General features: G+C 42.2%; 1 protein-coding gene across 6 annotated transcripts in view; it reads left to right on the forward strand.

Annotated features, from left to right (window-relative positions):
* The window catches only part of synrg (synergin, gamma), a 117,405-nt gene that overhangs the window by 3,774 nt on the left and 89,314 nt on the right, over positions 1-24,317 (forward strand). For 3 of the 6 annotated variants that reach the window (XM_070857061.1, XM_070857062.1, XM_070857063.1), the window contains exons 2-8: positions 3,232-3,272; positions 14,072-14,202; positions 15,244-15,374; positions 16,038-16,143; positions 19,524-19,635; positions 23,016-23,288; positions 23,660-23,899. In XM_070857061.1, coding sequence (XP_070713162.1) covers positions 3,232-3,272; positions 14,072-14,202; positions 15,244-15,374; positions 16,038-16,143; positions 19,524-19,635; positions 23,016-23,288; positions 23,660-23,899 — 1,034 coding nt within the window. The remainder of the gene's footprint in view (positions 1-3,231; positions 3,273-14,071; positions 14,203-15,243; positions 15,375-16,037; positions 16,144-19,523; positions 19,636-23,015; positions 23,289-23,659; positions 23,900-24,317) is intronic. The other 3 variants (XM_070857065.1, XM_070857066.1, XM_070857064.1) reach the window with 2 other exon arrangements.

The following is a 24,317-nucleotide window of genomic DNA, read 5'->3' on the forward strand; positions in this document are numbered from 1 at the left end:
CAAAATGGGGAAACCAATGAATGGGAAGAATAAAGTGTTTCAGGCATGAATTAGCTGCCAATTTATTCAGAATATTGGCAATGCATTGTAATTATGAAATACATTTTATAGTGGGGCAGGGGTGGGGTAAACGGCATCTGTTGACGGATCTTTGTGTAAGGCGTAAAAGTAAGCAATGGCAAGTTGATGTATTGTGGGCTGATCCAACCTCCGACCGTTCGCACCATTGTGCATGAAAAATATTCACTTTTATCAACCGAGTACAGTTTGGAGAATCAGACCTAGTGAATGGAAGCACGGGCTTTGGATGGAAATTACTAGTGCCAATTACTGGTGCCAAATATAACTAAGCGGGTTTTTCCACCTAAGACTGCAACGTAGTACTGTACCATTATGACTCATGACAGTACAACAGCACATTCTAGAGGTAAACTTTCAGGAAAATCACTCATTGGATTTAGTACTGCAAGTCACACGTAAGCACAAAATATCCCAAAGTGCTTCACAGCCAAGGAATCATCGTCATCATAGGCAGTCCCTCGGAATCTAAAAATGAGTCCTTGGGTGGCTGAACAGTCCAATACGAGAACCACAGTCCTTGTCACAGGTGGGACAGATAGTTGTTGAGGGAAAGGGTGGGTGGGACTGGTTTGCCGCATGCTCTTTCCGCTGCCTGCACTTGATTTCTGCATGCTCTCGGCGATGAGACTCGAGGTGCTCAGCGCCCTCCCAGATGCACTTCCCTGGTCTTTGGCCAGGGACTCCCAAGTGTCGGTGGGGATGTTGCACTTTATCAGGGAGGCTTTGAGGGTGTCCTTGTAACGTTTCCTCTGCCCACCTTTGGCTCGCTTGCCGTGAAGGAGTTCCAAGTAGAGCGCTTGCTTTGGGAGTCTCGTGTCTGGCATGCGAACTATGTGGCCTCTCCAGCGGAGCTGATCAAGTGTGGTCAGTGCTTATGTTGGTGCATCTGTCCTCCCAGGGGATTTGTAGGATCTTGCGGAGACATCGTTGGTGGTATTTTTCCAGCGACTTGAGGTGTCTACTGTACATGGTCCATGTTTCTGAGCTATACAGGTGGGCGGGTATTACTACAGCCCTGTAGACCATGAGCTTGGTGGTGGATTTGAGGGCTTGGTCTTCAAACACTCTTTTCCTCAGGCAGCCGAAGGCTGCACTGGCTCACTGGAGGTGGTGTTGAATCTCGTCGTCACTGTCTGCTTTTGTTGATAAGAGATTCTCGAGGTATGGGAATTGGTCCACGTTGTTCAGGGCTGCGCCGCCAATGTAACACTGCAGCCAATGTGCACACTGTAAGGTCTCACAAACAGCAATGAGGTAAATTGCCAAATAATCTGTTTTAATGCAGTTGGCCGAGGGATAGATGTGGGCTTGGACATCGGGAGAATTCCCATGTTTTTCTTCAATCGTGCTTTTACATCTATTTGAGAGGGCAAACGGGTTTAACATTTAATTTGAAAGACAGCACCTCCAACAGTGCAGCACTCTTGTCAGTATTGCACTAAAGTGTTAGCCAAAATGATGAGCTCAAATCTCTGGAGTGGGGCTTGGACCCACAACCTTTTGACTTTGAATTGAGCGTGTTCCCACTGAGCCATGGCTGACTCTTTCAAAGCTGTGCTGAGTCACATTGCATTATTACCTTGCTAGTTCTTTTTGTGTTGCCTACACTTTTGATACTAAATCCAATGACTGATTATCCTTAAAGGTTTACTTCTAGGATGTTCTGTTGTATTGTCAAGTCATGAGTCACGATGGTACTGTGCTGCAGAATAAGTTGCAGTCTCGGGTGGAAAAACCTACTTCATTGTGTTTATCCTTGTTATTTTTCCTCCAGAGCCAGTGCTTTCACTCAGTAGGCCTGATTCTCCAAACTGTGCTTAGTTGATGAAAGTGAACATCTATCAGCCAGCATTCTTGTTTCAAATATATTGACAATGCAGTCGTGCTAAGGATGTTCTGACAGAAATTTATGTTTGTGTAGCACAAAGTAATAGATGTGGTTATTTATGAGGCATTGTATGCAAAGTTAAAGTCACAAAGTAATTTAAAAACCTAAAGAAATGACAACCTATTGGTGCTGCAAACATTTGCTATGTGTGTCCAGCTTTGGATAAATGTATTTTTATATATATATATAAATCTTCTTTAACTTCCATTCCCCCTTCCCCAGCCCTACTAATAATCGATCACTATCCAGTGCATTCCGGTATTGTGTTCCAATTAATTGCTAAGAGGTGCAGTTAGTAGCTAAGGGGTGGTGCAGAGGCTGTGTGTCACGCATTTAATTGGGGAGTGGAGGTTGGGGGGGGTTGGTGGAAGTGGGCTTCTGTCTAGCTGCTACTGCAGCTTTCCTAACGGTCGAGCCAAGATCAGGAACTCGCAATCATAGAGTGGTTACAGCATGGAAGAAGGCCATTCGGCCCGTCGATGTACCAGATAGTTTCTATCAATAATAAAACAAAGCTTCAGTGGATTTAAAGCTTTATTACTGGCTGCAATACTGCACAGATGCTCGAGACATCAATGTACGGCATTACCTTTTTTTTAAAAGAATTGCTACAGAAGTTCATACGCCAAGGGTGTAGTATTTTACGGTAGGCTGTAATTCTAAAAAGAGCTAAAAGGTTGAGTTTTGCAGTATATTAATTACTGGTAACTGAAATCTCTGTGTGGTAAGTGACTTTTTAAAAATGATTCTTAATTTTCAATTTTTCTATGTGGAATTTCTTCATCGTTCTTATTAAGGAATGTTTGGAGGGGGATTTCAACGACAATTTAAGGACCATCTAAAAGGGGCAAAGCTAAAGGCTCCATTTTCAAATGGGGAATACAAACACTCTGCCCCCAAATCAGCAGCCTTTACAGTCCTTTTCACAGTGCTAATAATAAGTTGGCATAGAATGTTGCAACATAGAAACAGGCCATTCTGCCCATCAAGAACTATTTTGCCATTTTTCTCCATGGGGGCCATTTAGTCCAATCCCACCCTCCCACTTGCCCCTATATCTTTTAATATTCATCTCTTTCAAACACCTATATGATTCCCTATTAAAAGTAGTTATGGATTCTTTCAATAATCATTAATGACGGAGTATTTCACTCTCGATAGGAAGAATTTGTTTCTCTAATTGAACGTCAGCAGTTTAGATTCTGTCAGGAACCTGTAAAGATCTGTTTTGCTAATTTTATTTTTTTGTACTTTGGTTGCAGCTTCATGTTCCCAGTATCAGGGGGAATAGTTCCTCCCCAAGGTATGTATGGCAATGCTGCAATTCTACCATGCATATCTTGATTACTTTCCTTTCTGTGCACTCGTAACATTTGTGATTCATTCCGTGCGATGTGTTGGCATTAATCTTTAAACATTTGTTGCAGTGGCCTAGGTTTGCATGCGTTTCTTTTAAAGTAGTGTAGTAAGCTCCAAATGTTCTTGAATTGTTGGATTTAGCATATAAAATATATGAAACATTAAAAAAAATATTGAAATGCATATTAATGTTTTGAAGAGGATGCCCTGAGTGTGTCAGATATCCCTGCTTCTCCTTATCTGTGTTATCATTTGTCCGGTAGGTGAAATGGTCCAGTGCATGATTGCTGTTAATGGTGCTTTATGTAATAAGTCATGAAATAAGTATGAAATAAGTCATCCCAGTCCCTTCCTCACCCCCTAAAATTAGCTAAACAGTCAGACCTCTTTTTGTTCTCTTTCTTTCCTCCTTTCCTCACCCCCTCACCCCACCTCACCAACCTTGTAAGAAGTCTGACTCAGTCTCATTGACACTGGGATACAAAGTTTGGTGTAGCCATGTCTAGCTGGTACAGTTTGGGGTCTTTTCTCCGGACCCTTCTTATGCTCGCAGCTGGACACAGATTCCATACACATATCGAGTCCCCTCTGAACTGACATCTGCATTTGTATTCTCTACTGTTCATGGGTTAGCGTAACCCAATCTAATAATTAACTTTGAATCGCAGCAAATCACTTGCTCGTAACTACATGTTTACCTCAGAGGGTGAAAAGAAAATCAACAGCTCTAGACCACAACATATGCACTAGCTAAAACTGCTTGTTCAAATTTATTCACTGATAAAATAATATGCCAAAGCAAAAAGATAGACGATGCAATACAACACAATAATCAAACGCGCACTTCATACAAACTGGGATGGCAGCATCCACAGTTCATCGAGCACTTCTCAACGAGCTCTTAATCACGTACAAACTACGTGCTTTGTACATAACATTATTCTCATAGAACCTTAATAGACTGAAGAGAGAGAAGCCCCTGAATTATAAGGATGTTTTTCCTTGCATGTCGAAATAATCTTCTTGAAGTTTGTCTTTAACAAATGGGGTCAGAGCAGATTCAGACTGCAGTAAATAATAAGTTGGAGGGATTGGAATTGGTCTCTTCATGTTGATGTTCACTCACACCTTTCCAGGTGGACAGGTTCTTAGACAGGCACAGAAGGAGGCCATTTAGCTCATCACCTCTGTGCAGGCTCACTAAGCTCTCTAAGTCCCCATCTCCTACCCTATCCCCATATCCTGTTAAATGTTTATTTTTCAAATTATTTATTTACATCACATTTAACAGCTCTTTTTTTGTTTCCATCACTGCTTTTCGTGGGGCATTTCAGGTCCTAACATCCCTGGTGTAAAAATAGTTTTCCTAACCTCTTGCTTCATTTGCTCGGTGTTGATCTTAAATTTTTGCTCTCTATTTACCGACTCAGCAAACAGTGGAAACAACTTTTTCAATTTATCTTATAAAGCCCTGTATAACTTAGAACACCTGAATCTTTTCAGTTTTGTGAAAGTGTCTCTTCTCTTCCCTGGTATCTTCTCAGTAAGTCTCTTCTACATCTTCTCATGGCATATATATGGAACTGAAACTAGACACTATGGCCCCAAGTTTCCACATGATTTGCTCCTGATTTTTAGGAGCAACTGGTGGAGAACGGAGTATCTTAGAAATCGGAATTCTCCACACTTAGGTTTTCTGCAGTTCTAGTCAGGTAGAACAGTTTCACTTTTGAACAGAATTTTCTTTTCAAAAGGGGGCGTGTCCGGCCACTGACGCCTGATTTGAAAGTTTCCACAGTGAAAACGTACTCCAAACTAATTTAGAATGGAGCAAGTGAAGATTTTTGTAGGCTTGAAAAAACCTTGTCGACACATTAAAAAATCAGGCGCAGGTTACAAATTAGGCGTCGGGAACGGGGGGGGGGGATGGGAAGTCATTACATTCTACAATAAATCCTTAGTTATACTTATACAAATATTATACAAATAAATCCAACCGGAATAAAAATTTATAAGCAAAGAAAAGATTAAATAAACCATGTTCCTACCTGTGTGAAAGTGCTTCAGGCAGGCCTTTCAGGCAGCGGTTTGCATACGGGGCCGACCGACGGCAGGGGGGGTGAGGGGAGGCAGGGAAAATGCTGCAGGAAGCCTCATTACTTGAGGCAGCCATTTGCCGTCGGGCCCGACCGACGGCAGGGGGGGGGAGGCAAGGAGAACGCTGCAGGAAGCCTCATTACTTGAGGCAGCCGTTCCCGACGGCAGGGGGGGGGGAAGGCAGGGAGAAGGCTGCAGGAAGCCTCAGTACTTGAGGCAGCCGTTCCCGACGGCAGGGGGGGGGGTGAAGGGAGGGAGAAAGCTGCAAGAAGCCTCATTACTTGAGGCAGCCGTTTGCCGTCGGGCCCGACGGATGGCAGGGGGAGAAAGCTGCAAGAAGCCTCAGTGCTGATCATGGAAGGGCAATGTGATTTTATTAAAAAATGTTAAAAATTGAACAGCTACAAAGAATTTGAATAGTCTCAAACAAGTGCATGTGTCCCGTTTATCACAGTCTATCTTTAATTACAGAATGCACTCCCTCACCCTCACACATAGAAATATCAAGAAAATTAAAATACAAGCTTTTGCAAGGGTGCAATAAACAAATTTTCACTTTTTCTGCAGCACTTTTTAAAATGGCCGAGTTTCCTTCAGACTGCGCGTGCGCGAACACTCCAACGCGCACGCGCAGGGTTGCCGGCACGAAAAAAACTCATTTAAATTGTGCCCGCCCCCTCCTACTTACAAAATCAGTGCGAGTGGTAGGCTCCGCCCCCTGGGCACCGTGCCAAGCAGACATCGAGCTGCAAAGCGCTCGAGAATAGCGTGTTTTTTTTTCAGGCGCCGTTTTCGGCGCGAAAAACGGGCGCCCAGCTCGGAGGGGCGCCTGTTTTGCCGCGTGTGGAAACTTAGGGCCTATATTCTAATTGTGGCCTAACCAATAATATGCATAAGTTCAGCGTTAAGACCCTCCTTAAAACCCGGCTCTTTGACAAGCTTTTGCTCACCCCTCCGAATATCTCCTCCTTTGGCTTGGTGCCAATGTTTACCTGATTTTGCCCTTGTGAAGTTCCTCAGGACATTTTCGTATGTTACGGGTGGTATATAGAAAATAGGTGCAGGAACAGGCCATTCGGCCCTTCGAGCCTGCACCGCCATTCAATATGATCATGGCTGATCATGCAACCTCAGTACCCCACCCCTGCCTTCTCTCCATACCCCCTCATCCCTTTAACCGTAAGGGCCACATCCAACTCCCTTTTGAATATGTCCAACGAACTGAACTCCACAACTTTCTGTGGCAGAGAATTCCACAGGTTCACAACTCTCTGGGTGAAAAAGTTTCTCCTCATCTCGGTCCTATATGGCTTATCCCTTATCCTTAGACTGTGTCCCCTGGTTCTGGACTTCCCCAACATCGGGAACATTCTTCCTGCATCTAACCTGTCCAGTCCTGTCAGAATTTTATACATTTCTATGAAATCCCCTCTCATTCTTCTAAATTCCAGTGAGTATAAGCCTAGTTGATCTAGTCTTTCTTCATATGTCAGTCCTGCCATCCCGGGAATCAGTCTGGTGAATCTTCGCTGCACTCCTTCAATAGCAAGCACGTCCTTCCTCAGATTAGGAGACCAAAACTGCACACAATACTCAAGGTGTGGTCTCACCAAGGCCCTGTACAACTGCAGCAAGACCTCCTGCTCTTATACTCAAATCCCCTCGCTATGAAGGCCAGCATGCCATTTGCTTTCTTTACTGCCTGCTGTACCTGCATGCCTACCTTTAATGACTGACTTACCATGACACCCAGGTCTCGTTGCACCTCCCCTTTTACTAATTTGTCACCATTCAGATAATAATTTGCCTTCCTATTTTTGCCACCAAAGTGGATAACGTCACATTTATCCACAGCATCTGCCATGTATTTACCCATTCACCCAACCTGCCAAGTCCCCCTGCAGCCTCTTGGCATTCTCCTCACAGCTCGCCCTGCCGCCCAGCTTAGTGTCATCTGAAAACTTGGAGATATTACATTCAATTCCTTCATCTAAATTATTAATGTATATTGTAAATAGCTGGGGTCCCAGCACTGAACCCTGCGGCACCCCACTAGTCACTGCCTGCCATTCTGAAAAGGACCCGTTTATTCCTACTCTTTACTTCCTGTCTGGCAACCATTTCTCTATCCACGTCAATATATTACCCCCAATACCATGTGCCTTAGTTTTACACACTAATCTCTTGTATGGGACCTTGTCAAAAGCCTTTTGAAAGTCCAAATACACCACATCCACTGGTTCTCCCTTATCCACTCTACTAGTTACATCCTCAAAAAATTCTAGAAGATTTGTCAAGGATGATTTCCCTTTCATAAATCCATGCTGACTTGGTCCGATCCTGTCACTGCTTTCCAAATGCGCTGCTATTTCATCTTTAATAATTGATTCCAGCATTTGCCCCACCACCGATGTCAGGCTAACCGGTCTAAAATTCTGTTTTCTCTCTCCTTCCTTTTTTAAAAAGTGGTGTTACATTAGCTACCCTCCAATCCATAGGAACTGATCCTGAGTCCATGGAATGTTGGAAAATGAACACCAATGCATCAACTATTTCTAGGGCCACTTCCTTAGTCTGCATCCCAGAGTATTATCAGGCCCTGGGGATTTATCGGCCTTCAGTCCCTTCAATTTCCTTAGCACCATTTCCTGACTAATAAGGATTTCCCTCAGTTCCCCCTTCTCGCTAGACCCTCGGTCCTCTTGTATTTTTGGGAGGTTATTCGTGTCTTCCTAAATGAAGACAGAACCAAAGTATTTGTTCAATTGGTCTGCCATTTCCTTGTTCCCCATTATGAATTCACCTGATTCTGATTGCAAGGGACCTACATTAGTCTTCACTAATCTTTTTCTCTTCACATATCTATAGAAGCTTTTGCAGTCAGTTTTTATGTTCCCTGTAAGCTTGCTCGCCTACTCTATTTTCCCCCTCCTAATTAAACCCTTAGTCCTCCTCTGCTGAATTCTAAATTTCTTCCAGTCCCCAGGTTTACTGCTTTTTCTGGCCAATTTATATGCCTCTTCCTTGGATTTAACACTTTCCCTACTTTCCCTTGTTAGCCACGGCTGTGCCATCTTCCCTTTTTTATTTTTACGCCACACACGGATGTACAATTGTTGTAGTTCATCCATGTGATCGCTAAATGTCTGCCAATGCCTATCCCTTTAAGTATCATTCACCAGTCTATCCTAGGCAATTCACATCTCATACCGTCGAAGTTTCCTTTCTTTAAGTTCAGGACCCTAGTCTCTGAATTAACTGTGTCACTCTCCATCTTAATGAAGAATTCTACCATTTTATGGTCACTCTTCCCCAAGGGGCCCTGCACGACCAGATTGCTAATTAATCCTCTCTCGTTACACAAGACCCAGTCTAGGATGGCCTGCTCTCTAGTTGGTTCCTCGACATATTGGTCTAGAAAACCATCCCTTATACACTCCAGGAAATCCTCCTCCACAGTATTGCTACCAGTTTGGTTAGCCCAATCAATATGTAGATTAAAGTCACCCATGATAACTGCTGTACCCTTATTGCACGCGTCCCTAATTTTCTGTTTAATGCCTTCCTCAACCTCCCTACTACTGTTTGGTGGTCTGTACACAACTTCCACTAATGTTTCCTGCCCTTTGGTGTTTCGCAGCTCTATCCATATAGATTCCACATCATCCACGCTAATGTCCTTCCTTACTATTGCGTTAATCTCCCCTTTAACCAGTAACGCGACCCCACCTCCTTTTCCTTCCTGTCTATCCTTCCTGAATATTGAATATCCCTGGATATTGAGTTCCCAGCCTTGGTTACCCTGGAGCCATGTCTCCGTAATCCCAATTACATATAAATGCAAGTTGGTGTTATCTCTGCTTTTTGCTGTTTATAAAACCTAGCGTCCCACATGTTTTTTTTCTTTACAGCTTCATCCCATTTTTAAAAAACGTTGTGTAAGTCTAAATCACTCTGCTTTGCTACTGTTTTATTGTTTTGGTGTATGTTTCCTCTCCTCATTCTTCCTTTCAAAGTGTATCATCTCACGTTTCTCCGTGTTCAATGTTAATCAGCATCGATCTGTCCAGTTCACGGACCTATGCCCCGCCAAAGTCAGTCGTGCAACCCATCACAAGTATTGGCTGCCCGCAGGCTAACCTTGCCACAGAACAAAGAAAATTCTTGACAAACATCTGAGAGACACAATGAGTTGATGCCATTTTTAATGTGGATTTATCCTAACTATTTTAAATCGCAAAAAAGTCCTGTTTTCATCAGTCCAGTGCTCTAATATTCCAAGTTAAACTGAAAAATCAAAAAATCATTGAATGCACCAAGCCCACAAAAGCCTTTGAATTCACTACTTGCTCTTCAAATACATTACAATTTGTGAATACTGTGCCCATTGCAAATCCTGAAAGAGATTTGCAATTCCAAGCAGCAAGCAGACGACAAGAAATACCATTACATCCATCTCCCGATCTATACTGTCCTATACATATTTATTCCTATTAGTGCTCCTTGCAAAGGCTCACTGATCTAATGTCACAGACAATATGCGTGTGTCTGTAATTCAGACGGAATCCAGTTGTATTGTCTCAACGATATAAAGGAAACTTAAGAAGTTACTGAATCGTTAAATAAATTAATTTGGTACAGGCATTAAATTTGAGGTTGAGGCAATTACTTTATTTAAGCAGAAATAATAACACTTTTATTTACATTCATTCCTGTATTGTGGTCAGAACTAAAATGGCACCAAAAAAAATAATTTCAGTAGTTATTTATTAACCAGATCCTCTGTCCTGCTGGTCTGTACTGTGTACAGGTGTATTATAGTCCTGTCAGCTTCTAATACTGCAGTTTTAAAATTGCACTTTTTCCTCTTTTACTCCTTTTACTCAAGGTGCTGACTCTTACTGGCGAATGTCTCCATGGGCACCAGCAACCCTCTGGTACCAGAGACTGTTCTCTGCTCATGCAGTGATTGCCGCAGCCTATTTGGGGGCATCACTGCAAAGAACAGAATCTATATACATGCACTTTCTGTCAGGAGTTGCTGGAAAGCAACCAGCAGCAGGAACATTGGACAACTGCCTCTCTTTCCACACCCCCCCCCTCCCCCCCCCCCCAACTACCACTTTTTAAATCTAGGACACCAAGGCTAATTGGAATACCCCAATAAGACCAGCTCACTCGGTACAGAGATTCAACCTCAAGACATTTTGGTCTGTATGCTGCAGATCGACATACTGGTGTGCTTCTTTCCACTAACCTTTTGTGGGACTTGTAACATTGCATTTTATCCCCCCCCCCCCCCCCCCCCATGTTCATTTGTAGAGTCACCAAAACAGAACCAATTCTCATTTTGTTGACACTTTCTGAGCTAACAATGCAATAGTGTTTAGCAGTGAACCGCACTGAAGTAGCATTTAGGGAGATTTCTATCAGCTCAAGCATTTGTTGCAGTAGATAAAATGGAAAGGCCCAACGTGATCAGAACCCGAGGTCTTGGGCATGATATTATCCAACATTGAACTCTGACTTGGGCAAACGTGAACATATCTTCAAAGTTGCTCACAATGTGCAGCATCAGTGAAGCTGTGGCAATTGCACGTTTCTCTAGTTTCCTGGTTGCAAGGCATCTTCTGAAGCCACAGGAAATAGCCAAAATTCCTTTTTGACCTGCCGTCTTTCTCTGCCAGTTTTCCCTCCTTCCCCTAAGATGCTGACTCTTTGTTTTAGTCTGATTCCATAGGTGCCAAATCACCCTGTGCTTCCTCGTCCAAATGGCCATTCTTCAAGCCTCTGCCTATACACTGAGATGACGTGCGTTGGCAATTAATCAGTGAGGACACCCCTGCCACTTCCAATCCCATCCTCACGGATGTTCACATCTGCAGTTCCTGGGTAATGACTGGGATTAGGAATCCTGGATAATTTCCCTCTGGAGCGCCGGGGTCAATTCTAATAGCCTTTCTGCCGCTCCAGCTGAGATCAGTTAACTCAGAAATACCCGCACCATTGCATCAGCTATAATCAGCTGGCTCAGCACAGATCTGATCAAATGTGGTACATTCCTGGCCTCTACAACTCGGCTATTCTGCCTTAGTGGCTGAGGCACTAGGGTAGCTTAAATGGTGGAAATTCAAGCACTTAGTCAAGTTGGTTTGGCATGCCTATAATGTAATCAAACTCACAGTTAAAATCACTCTTTACTTCCCTCCGAGAAGGTGTTTTAAAATTCTCACTGTGCAGAATTGAGTTATTATGGGATTTGTATTTGTAAATTTTCTCCTTCTTATGTGTGTTTAGCATATTTTGTAGGCGTTATTTTCACAAAATATGTGTGACCGTCTTATTTAAAATGAGTTCATTATCACATAGGAGAAGTGGGGATAAATAATGTGGTACAAATTAATTACAGATAATCAACTGTTCATTGGTTAAACTTACATTGGATTCTTTATCTACTGCACAGCATAGCAGATACATCAATCTCCCATTATATCAATAGTTGGGGGCAGAAACAAACTAAATCAAACCGTCCTACCACTTATATGAACGAACACTTTCACAAAATAAACCCTGCAAAAAATGGACACATTGACAGTCCCAAATAACTTGCATTGTAATAGATACAAGCGGCACCTGGAAACTACAGGCACTTGTAACTTACAAACTCCAGACAGCTTTCAATACACCAAGTCCGTTTGCAACTTAAAACACGAGACACACAGGTCAGCGCAAGCCGGCAGCATGTGAAGGAAATTGCTTTTCTGGAATGGGGAGCTCTTTACCCAGCATCCATAGGGATAGAGTGCTTTCTCTGCCGCTATGGATGCTGGGGAAAGAACCCTCCCCATTCGACAAAAGCCGGGAACTGCACCAAATCTCACTCCACCAGTATGTCAGGTACTAGTGAGCTGCCAACAGCACCTTATCCCCCCCCCCCCCCCCCGCCCCAGTGCACCTCAAACATTAGCAGCTGTAGCACACGGAACGGGGGTCCTCAGACAGAGGTCTGCGGGGCATTAATTCACCCCGCCCAATTTGGCTGGGGTCTCCCAGGCACTCCGGCCCTGCAGTAGCCACATCGCCCGGTGCGGATTGCCAACGTAGCAAATCCCAGGATCACAACATCCTCCCTCAGTGGGAAAAGACAGGGATGGCAATGAACTGGGAAACTCAACCGAAAATAAACTGAAATCCTATCCAGCTGGCAGGGCTCCAGAATAGGACACGATCCCAGGTAAAGGTGGAAAAAAAGGCACGCTGCAGGAGATGCAGCCAATCCAGGGACATTTTGCTCATCCGATTTACTGTATATCCAATGACCATTTTGAAAATAAGGACACCTTTTTTAAAAAAAAAAAATCCCTTGGGTTTCCCTATTTTACAGGTTTCACTGTATATTATATAAGAAAATGCTGTCGGGAGGATTTATTTAATTGTTACAAACCGAGCCTCTGCCTTGTACCGGGCCACAAACAGCAGGAACATACCATTTTGTGATCTGTGCTGGGCTAGCGATGGAGACATATGGCCACTGAGGGTGGGCCTATTTTGATGGACCAATAGGATGACACTGGGTTGCCCCAGGGTCACCAAACACGAATCAGCACAACAAATGTCTCTTTTAGGGTACCACTAACATAAGTACGAATCACATGTTCCAATGAAACTAAAAGAAGCTCAACATAAACAAAAACGTCCCAACAAAAACAAAGGGACCGTACCAACTAAATCAGAATTATCAGTGTCTGTAAGATGCTGTTTTTCCTAAAGTGCTCACCAATCACAGAAGGCCTCAAGCTGCCAGCAGGCATCGCATGTTCCCTCGCCAAGGCCACCCGGGCAGGGACAATTTTGCAGGAGAGGCAGGCCGCCAGAGAAGACATTTAGAAGTGTTCTTGATGTTGATCACTTTCCAGTGACTCTTGCAGGGAAGTGTGGATGTTGGATGAGAACAGGATCAGGCTGAGCTACAATGATTTCCAAAGTTAAAATAGTCTGTTAACATACTCTATCAAGGCTCACACTTATATAGCCACTCGAGCGTGGTAAGGAGGGTTGCCATCACCTGCGGAGCCACATATCATCATGAATTTTGCCACTTTCTGAAGGGGAAGGGAGATAATTGAGGGGGAAAGAGCCATAATATGTTGGTTTAAACGATCCAAACCCTCAGTAATTATTGCCTTGATCTCATTCTTGGGTCTCTGGTATTTATAGATTTTACTGGTGCCTGTAACCTCAATCAACGAGTTATACCAAGGATGCTCGCCAGTGAAACTTAAATTAGTATTACAGACTGAGCCATTACATATTTTCTACTTTGTCACGAGAATATGTTGGTAACAAAATACCTTTTGGTATTTTAAATATTCTGACAACCAAGCTTTTGTGGTTTAATATAAACACTGTGGGCAGTGAGATCTCAATTTGTTTGTCACTAATGACCACGTAGTTTGTGGTGTACCATGGTATATGACAGCTACAGATCATTTGTTTACTAATATTTGATGTAGTCAGACAGCTGTCTTGAGTCGTTGAGTGTTTCTGATGGCGTTGGATTAATTGCTGTGTTACACTACAGTTTTAATAATAGTGATCTGGTGAGTTTAAATGAAGATTGCCATTTCACAATTTGTGTGTCTGCAGGAATGATGCCAATGCAACAGCAGCAGCAACAGCAGGGATTCCCAATGGTACCTGTGATGCAGCCCAACATGCAAGGCATGATGGGAATGAATTTTGGTTCACCGATGCCTCCTGGAGCAATACCTATGCAGGTAATTCAGTGATGCAAATTTGACCTGTGCACAAAATGTATCCCTCTTCATCAAATATGGCATTTTGAATAGCTGCATTAATGTACAAAATCAAGTGTGTGGGAACAGTGGGACACAGGGTGCCATTTCTTTCACAGGTGGAGTTCCCAATCTCGGCTGTGCAAATGTGGGGAGGCGCTGTGATCGGGCACTCATTTTTGCCCCCAAAGAAAGAAAGACTTGCATTTATAAAGCGCCTTGTAGAACTACCGGACATCTCAAAGCGCTTTACAGCCAATGGGGTACTTTTGGAGTGCAGTCACTGTTGTAATGTGGGATGTTGTAAAGAGGGCAAATTCAGAGGGAGAATCAATCTCACGCAGCAATTGCTCAACCCAAAAGACTATGGAAATCGCCCTCTAAGCTGTGAATTGCACAGGGAGACCAAGAGGTTGCAGGGGAGCAGACGTCCTTGCCCCGACAAAAAGATTGGGGCCAGATGAAGGGAGAGGAAAGAAATGAGAGCTCAAGAAACATATTTTTGCCAAATGCTTTATCTCTTTTCTCGTCCTCATTCCCCCCCCCCCCCAACCCCCTCACAAGCCAGGGATTTGTTGATGAGACAGTTCCACCCCATGCTGTGTGAGATGCTGTCGAAACTTAGCCCCAGGGCAGAGTACTTGTATTTATTTATTAAATCATATGTGATTTAAATGCATTATCAAAATGAACACCGTACTTGTTAGTTGATGGGCACTGTGCAGATCGAATGTTTATTTAAAGGGTACACTTGGTTATCAATCGATTTCCCATATATTATAGAATGTTTGCTTAATTATTAACAACTCGCTCAAGGGGGTATTGGGCTACCATGTATCACAAGACTTTTATTATACAGCCTTATTGAACAAGGCGTAGAGGGTACACAGGAGATGAGCAGGTTCTGTACAAGGATCAAAACGGCAAGGGAAGCAAGTTGGATTGAATGACCTTTTTCATTCCTGTTATGCTCATTCAGAGGTGCTATTTTAATGATCTATTTAACCTTTTCTTCTCTCTTAGGGTGGAATGGCAATGGGACCAATGCCACCAGCTGGAATGCCGTTTATGCCACAGCATCATTACATGGGGATGCGCCCTTCTCCGCCACAGTACACACCAGATATGCAAAAGCAGTTTGCTGAAGAGCAACAGTAAGATGGTTTCTGATTCTAAATTGATTTGGAATGCTTTGGAGTGATGACATAATTTACTGTCTCTCCTTTTAAAAGAAAAACAAAGCTGTAGTTTTGGTCAAGTGAAGCAATTGAAGCAATTTTGCAGGGGTGCGAATATTGAACAAAAGGTCAGCAGGTCGAGCTCCCGAAACCCAGCAAACATAAACCTGGCAGCAGAGCTGTAAAAATACTACACTAAGTCACCTGTTTTATTGCAGTAATGCAAATAGTTAAATGTTTCTTTAACTCCCTGGGTGGCTGTTTGTGTCTCTTTCCACTCCCCAGTGCATGCTTAAATATTATCAGTAGTGAATATGTACCTGTAACAGGAGAATTTCATTTCTACTTGTATTTTGTACCTGTTTGTACTCTCCAAATGTATACTGTATGCAAAGGATAATAAAGCAGTGAGAAATTCCTGATCTTTGGTGGAAAAATTTGCTTTGAAATGAATGGCTTTTTGGTAAGAGATTCCACTGCAAGGCAGACCGATTATCGCAATTTAAAAAGTTTGTTTCGCATAGTTGTATTATTTAATGAAGAATGAGTAATCGGTTAGTCCAGAGATGATTGTAAGCATGTGAATATTACAGTAACCATGCACAGATATTTAGTCTTTGGTTACTTCTGTTTCTCTAGGAAACGATTTGAACAGCAGCAAAAGATGATGGAAGAGGAACGGAAGCGGCGACAGTTTGAAGAGCAAAAGCAAAAGTTACGTCTTCTCAGCAGTGTGAAGCCTAAGGTATTCCTCAGCGGTGCCATAGATGTGCTTTGGTTCCAGGTGGTTCATTTTATTTGCTGGCAAAGAAAGTCCTCCGAAGTTTCAGAATAGGCACTTTTTTGGGTGAGACTCTAGGTCATTTGCTAATAAATCCAAGCTGCTTATTTTAAATAAAAACAGAAAATGCTGGAAATCTCAGCGGGCCAGGCAGCATCTGTGGCGAGAGAAACAGAGTTAATGTTTCAGGTCGAAGACCCTTCGTCAGAACTGGCAATAGTTCGAAATGTAACAGGTTCTTGAGGAAGTGCTGGGGCCCTGAAAGGGGGAGGGGAGGAAAGAACGAAAGGGAAGGTCTCTGATAGGGTGGAAGGCAGCAGAAATTTGAGAGACAAAGGGGATGATGGGCCGAATTGAGATGGTAATAGCACAGGTTAGGAAACAAAAGGTGAGTCTAGATAGGATGTGAATGGCAGAATGATTACCAGCTGCCACGGAAAACGAGATAGAAATAAACTATTTTAACTTGGATTAACTCATTGGTGAGACTATGTTCTGAATACCAGGTGCAGTTTGGAGCTGCTTTCCTTCAAAAGAAGTTTGTTGGATTGGTTAGAGTTCAGAGAAGAGGGATACGAATGAAGAGAGATTCATTGATTGATTTCCTTGAAGAGAAGAAGCTATTTAAGATCTTCAAAAATGAAAAAGAAAGTCCCGATGGCTTCAAGTTTGAGCACTGAGTCCAGGTCAGGAAGGTGCCAGGTTTTGTACCAAGTCTGTGCTGACTTAACTGATCTTTGCAGGGTTGATGATAGGGTTAGTGCAATTAGCCACAACATTGCTGGGTTAGTAGGTAGAAATGGGAAAGGTTCCCAATCCTGATTAACAACAGCAACCCCTGCTGAAAGTGTGTGTGCGAATATCGGGTGAACACAGGATTAAGCTCGGCTGTAATGCTAACCATTGTTATGTAGCCTGCCTCATTCTTTGTCGAAGCTGGAATGTAAATTAATCATTTGGGTGAGGGCTCGCTAATAAAGAGCCAACAACTTCAAGATAAAAAGTGGGAAAAATTGAAGTTTATAAATAATGGCACTTAGGGGCAAACAATTACACTTGTCCACAGACTTTTCATGCTGCGGTGATTAGAAATCCAAACCAGCATGACACCCTCTGCAGTGGATCTGGGACCTGTGTGAACAGTGCAAGCAACTGTGTATCCTCGTAACCAATCAGATTGAAGAATCCTTACTGAAGACTAGTTAATTCAATACCAAATCATGTACAGAAAGTGAAATAAAAAGGGGGTAAGAAAGATTCGATTTAAGAGAGAGTTAAAGGAGATGGAAAGAAAAAGTTTTTTAAAAAAATCACTTTTTTAAAAATAAAAATAATTAAAATTTGAAAGAGTGAGACTCTACACTGTAAAAGTAAATATTCAGTACCAAAGAGGTTGTTTGGCAGTAATTAAGACTTATCACGTCATTTAAAATTCACTTACATTTGAATGGACAAGCTCTGGCGTGTATGGTGAGTATCTAGTGGGTACGTACCGCAACTTCACACTCGCCTGTGTTTGACTGCCGAGCTACTTGGCAAGATACTGTTATAGCGAAGCTTCTGGAGGAGCAGGGCAACTCGGACAGCGCATGTGGAGTTGATGGAGGATTTACTCCTGAATAACGGTGAGCACTGATATCCTCACTCTTAATTTTTATCGCAAAATCCGGGCCAATGTAGATTATAAACAGGTTTTTAACTAAGACACTGATTCCAAAGTTAGAACACATGCATACAGAATTATTTTTGATAATTGAGTTTGGCACAAATTAGAAGTTTTTTTTTCACAGAATAGTGCATATATTCAGCAGACACCCAACAAAAGCAATTAATACTGTCTTCATCAATTCATTTTTAAAAGAAAGCTTGGATGGTTATCTTTTCAAGAACAGAGTTGAAAGTTATAAGGATAGACAGATTATCTAATTTCCACAAAACACAGTGGATTTTGTGTTTACGGAACAATGGATAAGTGTAGAATGCAACTGGTCGGAGTTGAATAATGTATGTTGTACGGTTGGATTAATAGCCTGAGGTGCTTTTCTTTCCGAATGAGCTTTGTGAGTTGGTGGAGAGAGATTGGAGGTACGAACATAAGGACAATGACGGACAGATAAAGACCCTTTGGTCCATCTAGCCTGTCTCACACAATTGTGTGATACCTTGTGTATTACCATATATAATCTCCTAAACATCTAAAACCCTCCTGGGTGTGGCGAAAGACCAGATTAAAAACCCAGGCCAAGTTGAGGGGATAAAATCTGGGAAGTTCCTCTCTGACCCGTCTAGGCGATCAAAGCTAGTCCCGGAGATCACTCTAGCCCCGAATTCCCTGAGGTACCCACCTTCTGTAAGAGCTCATGTCCGCACCAACCAGAAACGGGTAAAGCTCTCTCGCTTGAAATAATTCAGCGAATTGGTGTCCACCGCACAAGATGGAAACCTGTTCCAGAGGTCCACTATTCTCCGGGAAAAGAACCACCTCCTGTTATCTAACCTAGATCTGACCTTACACAACTGGAGATTATGACCCCGGTCCTCCCTAATCTATTTAATTGAACAAACTGTCAACTGGAACGCAATCTATTATTCCCTTCATCCTCTTATGAACCTCAACCAGATCCTTTGGACCCTTGATTCGAATCACCAGCCAGGCGATTGGATGAATCCATGATGAGAGCAATTGTACATCATTTTTAAGGGAATGAACTTGATAGGCTGTGGTTTTATTTCATATACTTTTGAGCTTATTTACATGCTTCTTGACCTTCCTTGTTAGGCATTGTCTGTTCCTTGGTGGGCAAGCTTCTTGCCAGGCTTCTGCCAGTGCAGCTATGAAATCAGCTGCTGAGGTGTGTGAGAACAGTCCTAACTAATCTTCGTGTCTCTGTGGGGACCCCTGCTTACCACCCCTCCACAGTGGCATGGCTTCACAAAATGGAGGAAAATATGAGTAGCTTTTCTTTCCCACCTCTTATACTGTTAAGGAAGAGGTAGAACTGTTTCAAGGCCTCTACAATTTCCCTGGCCGGTGCAGATGTGAGTTACCTTACCCTTGTGGATTATTTTCTGTTGTCACACCCTCTCCCTCTTGGAAAGTGTTTCACATCTGCTCATTTTCTGTCAGAACATATGCACAAAAAAAAAATAGAACTGCAGGTGTATAAAGAATAGAAGCACATTTTATATGAAGTGCTTTCTAAAAAGAAAATTCCTTTTTAATTAGGATAAGTGCTATGGCGTTTCTCTTTATTCAGGAAAAAAAAAGCTGTTCCTAGTTGCAATATCACAGCTTCATGTTATTTAATATTAATTCACTGGTTTCTGTCTCATTCTGGTTTCAGACGGGGGAAAAGAACCGAGATGATGCCTTGGAAGCCATTAAAGGCAACCTTGCTGGATTCACAAGGGATGCAAAGATGCACCCAGGCCCCACTTCACATCCCAGTAAATCAGGTAACAGTACTCCCTTAAACGAATGTGAAGCTTACTGTAATAGCAAATGACTGGCACGCCTTCCAAGTTTCTAGAACCTAAATTGGCAAGAAGATGCTCTTGTCCGTGATTTATGATGGAAATAAATAAAGAGCTAAGCCGACCTTAAACACCACAGCCTTTCTCATCCTCCCGCACCACCCTGGCATGCTCAGCTGGTATTGAGTGGGAATCATTTTCTGCTACACATCAGTCTGCAAAAATGAACAGGGTGACGGTCACTTTTTTGTTTTGCAGACCACCCCCTTACTGAATCTGCTTGTTGCTGGTTTGGATTGAGTGAGAATCTGTGCTTCCACTGTTGCAGCAGATGCAGAATGTTGGGTCTCCAACAGAGAGGTGCAGGGCTCACATTTTAAATAACGAGTAGCAAATATTTATCGGCCGACACTTTGGGAAGGCAAGAGGGGAAGCACTGAAAGTGTTCTCTCCATTACAATTCTCTAAGCTGTGATCAAAATGTGTTTTTTGATTTACAGCAGCTCTTTAAACAGAAAATTGGAATTTTGTGTGTGCCATTGGCACTACAACTTCAATTTGATTTCATCACAGCAGGCTGAAAAATGTTGGAGATGTATTTTGGGAAGCTTTTTAATGCGACACCACAACCCTGCACCATTATCCAAATCTAAAGGCCTTTCTCAGTGGTGCTGTGCAGCCTACTATTGGGAGGCATGGTTTCCTGACTTAATCTACATCAGCAAAGCTTCTATCACCAAAAAAAGGATGTCCCGATGGCTCAGATGATAAATTCAATGTTTGATGTAGTACTGAGCCACACAGATCAGGAAGGTCCCATGTTTGATCCCTGGTCTGCGCTGAGTTAGCTTATTTCAACCAGGTGATAATGGCTAGAGTCAATCTGTGTCCTTACTCCTGAATGTGTATGGGGCATGAGGTGAGCTCAGAATCAATGAATGTGATGCTTCCCACCCATAATCAAAACAGTTGGTCAATGTGTGTCCAGGTACTTGAAGGATGATCCATGGATCTATATCCCAGCACGAGTCACTTCCTTGAAGGAGCAAAAGGAGAGAAGTTGGGTTGGAGGAGGGTTATCTGGTCTAGTATGGTTGAGATTTAGGAGCTTGCTGTGTTTATTGTAGAAGTGAAGCTGCATCTTACCTTGTTGGGGTGCCGTGCGTTAGAACGCCAATGTGTTGCACCACCAGGCAGCTTGCCGGTCTTTTTAAGATTACATTTTCCATGCAGTTTATAATTTTACAGTACTCAACACAGACCAGCCTACAATGCAAATTTCAAATACTGTCAAACCAATCTCCTTTGCTCCTGGTAATATGACCTCTTATGTGTGTTCGAACAATGATCCCATTAGGTAAACTCTCTTTACCTAAGGTGCCTACCCTTGATGGCAATGTCTTGCACTGTTGAAGTGGCTGTAACGTCTTGTACTACATATCTTGTATGAACATACGGTGTTGCTATGTTGTGATTGATTCCTGAATTTAATTGAATGGTGTTTTTTTTTAACATTAAGATGGCAGTTATATGGTTATTAATAAATGTGGAAAACGAACATGCTATTTTATCATATTGTGGTTGCATCTAATCTGTTCTACCAGCAAGACTACATCTAACAGCATGGCTCCGAGTTCCTTAATAAGGCAATCGGGAATATGATTTGTGCTTTTTCATGTGTTAAGAATACTAACAAGTTTACACAAACCCTTTGGCTTCCCTGCAATCTTGGCTGCATTTCATATGGCTCTGGGGAGGGAGGTGCTGTAATTACGATTAGAACCAGCTGCCGCCTTTGGTGATTATTCCTGACCTGGTACAGGTATGGCTAGCTGTTCCAGCACTTCAATAAAATGAGGAGCAGACCAGTTGGGGAGAAGCAGTAATCGGTGACTTTCTCAGTTGGAAGAAAAAAAGTATAGCTAGCCAAAAAAATTTTCTCTTGTCTTTGAATTTGTAATTATTTTTCTCCCACACTATTGCTGCTTCGAGGTTGTTTTGCATTTTTATTGCAGTAATCTGCACCCAGACCATGCTTCATTTCCAGACCAGTCCAATAATTTTAAATTATGTTGTGTTCCTAATGTACGTGCTGTGCAAATTTTTGCTCGGAATTATTCGGAATAGCCTGACAACATGGTCATGTTGCTAATTTGCATCGTTCTAATTTTGTTCTGCTGCACTACCTTTTAATGTAGCAAATATGTACCCAATTGTTCAATTGGTTCTCGTATATACAGGCAGGCAGGGGAGGAATTGATGATTTTACATTCACCGTTTAAAAAAAAAAATTGAGAACTTTAAATCAAACCAAAAATGAAGTAGCTACTCCATGATCTATTCAGAAGAAAATGATGTCCAGGTAACAGTTTCATCTCTTCACAATGTCTCTCTCTCTCTCCCTCCCCTCCACCAACCCCCCCCCCCCCCCATGCATTTTGAAGCAACAAAGTAATTTTTGGAGTGTAGTCACTGTTGCCCATATTACAACAGTGACTACACTCCAAAATTACTTCAATGGCTGTAAAGCGCTTTGAGACATCAGGTGATCATGAAAGATGCTATATAAATCCAAGTCTTTCTCCCTATGCATTTTGTTGCTGCTCCTGCAAACTAGACCTTTTTAGCACCACTTCAATTTACAGGCTAGCACGATGCTATTTCAGTTATTACTGAAACCTCTTACCCCTGTGTGATAAAACAAATTCAAGATCTATTTTAGTCAGCATAAGCCCAACAAATGAAAGCTGATGTGGCTTTAAAATAGTAGAACATGTCTACGGATTAAACCCTAGAATTGCTGATTGATCAGGAATCCTTTATTAATCCCAAAGTCTTTTATTTTAGAAGTATACAATTGAAACTTTGGGAACTCAATAGATCTGCAGGATTACAGTTTCCGCTGCTGCGTGTTTTATTATTCTCCCCTTCAGCAACAAGTGTTGAATTGTCTTGTCGAGCTCAGCTGTTGGTGTAGCTTTGTTTTCTGTCTCTAGAGGTGTTACTTGTACCGTATTTCACTAAATGTCTGTCTGCATTGGCAATGTTAATGCTGGTCTTTATGCTTTAATTTTACTAATCTTTCTAATGGCTTCGCATGGTTATCAATTTTCCTACATACAGAACTGCCAAAAAAGAGTACTTATTTCTGGAAGTTGGAGAAAGAGAGTTATATGTAAATGTTTAGTTTTAAAAAAATAAAGGCTGTCATAGTTTGTGTTTTTAGAAGTAGACAAATAGTTTTTTGTTTAGCGAAACTTAAAAAAAATTTTCATCTGCCTACATGTACCTGTATTTTTTTTAAATTCTTTTAGTTTGTTTGATCTCTGTCATGCCTTATTTTGATTTATTCATTGTTACAGATGCTCCCCAGTCATCCCCATCAACCGCCCCTCCTTTCCCCTCCCCTGCCTTTCCTGATGATGAAGAATTCAGTGACTTTATTCAGGGGCCTGAAACAGCCGCACCTGTGGCTCCCACCACTTTCCAGCCTTTCCGGCCCTTTCACCCCACGTTGGAGTCTGGGCTGCAGTCTGAGCTGGCTGCAGCTCCGGCCCAGCCCGTTGCTTCAGCCCATCCCTCAGCTGCATCTTCATTGTATGCTACAGCAGGGCATTCGGCAAAAAACAGCCAAGGTAACAAGTACAGAACTTCTTTTAAATTGTTCGGAACTTTACACTCAAATTGAAAAATCTGCGAAGTGTTTTATGTAACGGAAATAACATTAAAATTGTTTGAATGTAAAGCATTTTTAATATCTCAAACTAGTTTATTTTTATTTCAACTGATAAAACATTCACAATGAACTATTTTAGATTTTTGGTTCTTTGTGCAAAAGGAAAGCGTTTGATTAAAAAAATATATATATAGATACATATTTAATTGATACCACATCTTTAGGAATTAAGGTACGTAATCATGGATTCTGAAACTTCAATGAAACATAGTTGTGTGTTGTTCACTGCACTAAGCTAGGAAACACTTGTTCCACCTCCTGTTTGTTTAGGCCCTTCATTGGAGGAGAAAATGTTTGCTTCCTGTGATCTCAGCATGCCTAAGCAGGCGCACATTAAATTTAACCAGTCTCAGCCCTTGGCCCACATTGGGTCTAAAGCCTCAGTCTCGACTCAGTTTCAGCCCAGTGCCAAGGCCTGTAACTGGGCCATCCAAACTGAAAACCTCGGTGGTGTCTTCACAGCAGACATGCCAAAGGATCCAGAGCCAGAGTCACCTGTCAAAGAGAGTGGTGAGCAAATTTGTTTTTTTTCCAATCGCTAATAACCAGAATTCTGCAAAATCAGGAAAAATATAATTTTTCTTTTAATTTTCTAATTTTGTTAACCCTTTATCATTCCCTCTCATCAACTTTTCCTCCCACTTTGTGATCTGTTGTAATTTGCTATGTGTAGAATGACAGGCTTTTGTATCTCGAAGCTTATTCCAACTTTTACTGAACTTTATTCGAGGAGTGCTGCTGTATTGATTTTTTGTGAGCACAGATATATGGATCAACATATCAATAAGAATTATGCATTGCACTTCAAATTTAGTCTTTGCATGTACTCCAACCAGTCAGATAGAGGAAAATATGTTTAAAGTAGTGAGGTTATCAAATTGGTACTCATCTAATGTGTATGCAACCCTACATTCACATACTTTCACAT

Source organism: Pristiophorus japonicus, chromosome 16, assembly GCF_044704955.1.
Source record: "Pristiophorus japonicus isolate sPriJap1 chromosome 16, sPriJap1.hap1, whole genome shotgun sequence".
NCBI classification, from domain to species: domain Eukaryota; kingdom Metazoa; phylum Chordata; class Chondrichthyes; family Pristiophoridae; genus Pristiophorus; species Pristiophorus japonicus.